Source organism: Anthonomus grandis, chromosome 9, assembly GCF_022605725.1.
Source record: "Anthonomus grandis grandis chromosome 9, icAntGran1.3, whole genome shotgun sequence".
In the NCBI taxonomy this organism is placed as follows: domain Eukaryota; kingdom Metazoa; phylum Arthropoda; class Insecta; order Coleoptera; family Curculionidae; genus Anthonomus; species Anthonomus grandis.
Window position 1 is genome coordinate 3005562 of NC_065554.1, and position 4662 is coordinate 3010223.

The 4662-nt window shown below is 34.6% G+C and overlaps 1 protein-coding gene across 1 annotated transcript; it reads right to left on the minus strand.

The window, feature by feature from the left end:
- Window positions 1-2910: 2910 nt before the first annotated feature.
- LOC126740624 (uncharacterized) lies at window positions 2911-4264 on the minus strand. Its single transcript, XM_050446730.1, has 2 exons — window positions 3721-4264; window positions 2911-3653 (listed from the first exon to the last, which is right to left on the minus strand). Exons 1-2 carry the CDS (start codon window positions 4079-4081, stop codon window positions 2947-2949), a joined length of 1068 nt encoding a protein of 355 aa, XP_050302687.1. The 5' UTR covers window positions 4082-4264; the 3' UTR covers window positions 2911-2946.
- Between the last annotated feature and the right edge of the window lie 398 nt (window positions 4265-4662).

The window sequence follows — 4662 nt, forward strand, 5'->3', positions numbered from 1 at the left end:
GTCCGGAACTGCTCCACGTCTCAAAGTCCAAACTGGGATGGCTGATTACTTAGGTAATATCAACTCAAAATCGAAATTATGATTTTTAAATTACGACAGTTTTTAAATAATAATAAAAAATGAACTAACATTAATAAATAACACAAACAAACTGTATGAGAACCAAAAATGTTTCGACTTAAGTTTTGATTTTCATGGCCTTCCACGATTTTTTGTCTTAAATATTATGTTTTTCTTAATTTTTGACTATTGTTAATGTTTTAAATACCTACTGTTGTATATCATTTTAAAGAGAAAAAATAGACAAATTTATTGAGATAAAAAAATACAGGGTGTTCCATTAAAAAAACACCATGTTTATGTCAAAAGTGACACAGGTTCGTGAAAACCGCAAGGTTCTATCTTTAATAGTAACCGAGATGCCATGCAATTACAACAAATTTGGGACACAGTGTACACATTTGGGTGTATATTATTTATTTTAATTTTAATGTAATCCTGACCACTAACAATTTTTCAATTGAAGCCCTTGGCGTGAAAAGGATGCAAGCCACAAAATCCTTATACCCGAAATTTTTATTTGAAATTACTCGGAAATAAAGGTACTAGCCACATACAGCATATTTTTATGATCGGTCAATAGATGGCGCTACTGTGCTAAAGTATCGTTTTCACAAAATCTGCTGTGTGATGAAAATTTTCGGTTTAAGGTTACAAGCCGCCATCATGAGTAGCCCACGTGCCGGATGTTCTCGAGAGTTTAAAGAGTTTTCAAGTAATTCTAGTGAAAAAAATAGCGGTGGATGGAATTCTGACGATAGTGTAAAAGACAGAGACTACGTAGAAAGTGAAAATGAATCCAGTGCATCATCTTGTAAAGAGCAACAGGTATGTATTTGAGGTTATGTGGCTTAAACCCTTTTACTGAAAAATTTAGTTATGTTATTTTGAAACTTATTTGGCTTATTTTGTGGCATATACCTTTTTTTCTGAAAATTGTAGCTATGTATTTTTGCCATTATTTTTGTGTATTTTCTGAAAATATCTGTAATAATGTTTATGGCAATTCCCTTACGGGAGTATGATATTTTTCACAGATATAATATTATTTTTTTTGACATAACATTTACTTTATTTGTTATCATATATCGTATCATCATCCCAATATGTTTGTCAGAATACTAAAATAACCATATATAGTGGATTTTTTGTTTATAGGAATCCAGAAAAAACGCCGTGCTGAGCCTCCTACCCCTGAAAAAAGGAACAAAACTAGATAGCGAAAAAAAACGTCGAAAGATCTGAATTAAGAAAAATACGTCGAAATCTTGGTTCGCCCTATATAAATAAAAAAGGCAAAAATATTGAAGCCAGAGTCTTAGGTCCACCATGTGGTTGCAACAAAAACTGTAGGATGTTGCTTCAAGGTACAGAAAACAAAATTTTTGACGATTTTTGGAATATTGGCGATTATGACAAGCAAAACGCGTATTTATTTCATAACATAAAGCAGTTGCCAAAAAAACGTTCATACCCCAAGAAAACAAAGAGAGCTGTCTCTTCTTGGAAGTTTAGTTTTCACTATTTTGTGAGGTCAATGGCTTTGATGTAAAAATATGTAAAAGAGAATGTATTTCCATTCATGGTCTGACGTCTCAGAAGCGATTACAGCTTCTGCACAAACAAATGCTTGAAGGCCTAACCACACCTAAACCAGATCAACGAGGAAGTTTCTAGTGCGTTATAATAAAATACCGGAGGAGGCCTGCCAGTCAGCTCGAGACCATATTAATATTATTCCAAAATACACAAGCCATTACAGCAGGAAAAAAATCCTCATAAAACTTACATTGAACATGACCTCAATATATCTTCTTTATATTATTATATTATTTTATGATTATTATAAGCCTTGGTGTGTTGAAAAAAATATAATACCTATAAGTCAGGATAAATACAGAAGGATATTTTGTTCTAAGTTTAATATAGGATTTAAGCTACTAAGAAGCGATACCTGCAAGATATGCGATGAACTAGATGTAAACATTGAGAATTCTAAAGAAGATGAAGAATCTCTAAAGAAGTTAAAGACAGACAAGGAGTTGCATTTAAGGCGCGCTGAAGCAATGCAAAATACTTTAAAGGATGAAATAAAAATGGCTGCTTTAAAGGATACATACGTATTATCATTTGACCTTCAGCAAGCACTTCCTATACCCTCTTTAACAACTGGTCCTGCTTTTTACTTAAGGAAGGCATGGGTATATAATCTTGGAGTCCATGACTGTGTGAATGATAAGGGCTATATGTACATGTGGTCTGAGAATACTGGTAAAAGAGGTAGCGATGAGATTTCTAGTATTCTCTTTAAACATTTGAAAGAACAAGAACACCTCCCCAAAAATCTTATTGTATACAGGGTGTTTGGCGGAAGGTTAGCCAAACTTGGTGGGCATATAGATAGGCTCAGATAGAAGATATTTTCTTAATAAACTTGTGTTCTAAAAGTCACGAGTTTTTTCTATCATTGATTTTGTGTTATTTTCAGGATTTTCAAAAATTATGCCTTTTGACATCTTTAAATTTTTTCAGCATATTTTTCACGTTTTTTTTTTACATTTGTATTTAGACATCTGTCTGTAATGTATCCTGAATCTAAAAAAATCAATATCAAGTACAAATAATACCGAAATAATTCGTTTTGACCTCAAAAAGTTAATACAAGTAGCAAAAAAAGTTATGAAAGGTAACTTTAACTTGACGCAAAAAAAACTAAAATCTATCAAGATGTTCAGGTAGTTTTAAAAACATCTCCAGTTAATACTCTTTTCAATGATATACGATGTGTAATACAAAGCCAACTAACTTGCCTCAATTCATGACTTTAAAGGAAAATAAAGTAAAAAAAAAATATTTTTTAAATTTTATGTATTTATTTTAAAATTACTAATTTTGTTGAAACTGCGCTCCCCTGGCTCTTATACATGCCCTACATCGCCGTCGCATTTCTACTGTCGTAAGGCGAAGTCGCATCTCTTCTCTGACGGTTAGAAAAGCGGCATCGATTCTTTGAATTAAGTGGTCTAGATTGTCAATTTCCACCTCGTACACGAGTTCTTTCGAACGTCCCCATACGTAAAAATCGAGAGGGGTTAAATCAGGGGACCGTGGAGCCCATGCGATGGGACCTGCTCTTCTGATCCACGAATTGGAAAAAGTATTGTCCAGAAATTCTCTAACGGCGACCCGATAGTGTGCAGGACACCCGTCATTCTGGAAGACGATTGGCCCGTCTTCATTAAATATCGGTATATCAGCCAATAATTGTGGGAGATCATTTTGTAAAAAATGTAAGTTATTGTCTCTGTTGAGGTTTCTCGGCAAGTAGTGTGGACCGATGAGGTGTCTCCCAATCACATCTGTCCAAACATTAACACTGAATCTTGTTTGGAAAGACTTGGCTCTGGTCAAATGCGGATTTACGTTTTTGTTTTCCCAATAATGTAAATTATGTTGGTTAAATATCCCCGCACGTGTAAATGTTGATTCATCTGTCCATAAGATGCTTCTTAAAAAGTGTCCATTCTCAACGTCTGCGAGAAGCAAAAAGCGGCAAAATTTTACTCGTCGCTCATAGTCGGCTTGTAGAAGACCTAAAAGAGAGTATCACGATGCCAGTAAAAATTGCGGAATTAAGTTGTTGATGTAGTATGAAATTACCTTGCACTGGGGTGTAATGGAAAGGATGCCTTCCTTCTGCCTTGACAACTGACCATGCTTTCCATGTAGAAATGTTCAGATCTGTAGCTACTTTCCTTGTACTAGTAGTGGGATCCTCATCGCGAATTACGTTTTCATCTACAGCAACATCATACTGCCTCCGATTGATCCTCGGTTTTTGAAAATTTAGATTGCCTGTTTCCCTTAACCGACGAAAAGTGTTAGCAAAAGTGTTGTGGTGGGGCACACGCCTATTGGGGTATTGCTCCTCATAAATTCTTTGTGCTTCTCGCGTATTACCATTGGCTCTTCCATAAGCAAATACAATATCGGCGTATTCTTCGGTAGTGTATGCAGCCATTGTGGCGATAATGGTACGAAAATAAGGAAAGCAAAAACTCAATTAACAGCAACAATAACAACAGTATTAACAATAACAATAACAACTACAGAAACAATACAATACTAAATTAACGACTTGGGTACGTAAGAAAGCTAAAAAGTTACACCACGACAAATGACAAATGTCAAATGACAACAACAATATGTAGCACATATTGTTGTTATCACAACAACAATTCCATAGCATGTTCCACGATCTCCTCATTCGACCATTCAAAGAATCGATGCCGCTTTTCAAACTATCAGAAAAGAGATGCAGCTTTGTCTTACGACAGTGGAAATGCGACGGCGACGTAGGGCATGTATTAGATAGAGCCAGGGGAGGGCAGTTTTAATAAAATGTAATTTTGAAATAAATACATAAAATTAAAAAAATATTTTTTTTTAAATTTATTGTCCTTTAAAGTCATGAATTGTGGCAAGTTAGTCGGCTTTGTGTTACACATCGTATATCATTGAAAAGAGTATTAACTGGGGATGTTTTTAAAACTACCTGAACATCTTGATAGATTTTATAGATTTTGCGTCAAGTTAAAGTTA

Coding starts and splice junctions, on each gene's coding strand:
- LOC126740624 (XM_050446730.1), bottom strand. CDS start 4,081: ATGGCTGCATACACTACCGAAGAATACGCCGATATTGTATTTGCTTAT. Junction 3,654..3,720: donor CCATTACACCCCAGTGCAAG/GTAATTTCATAC, acceptor ACTCTCTTTTAG/GTCTTCTACAAGCCGACTAT.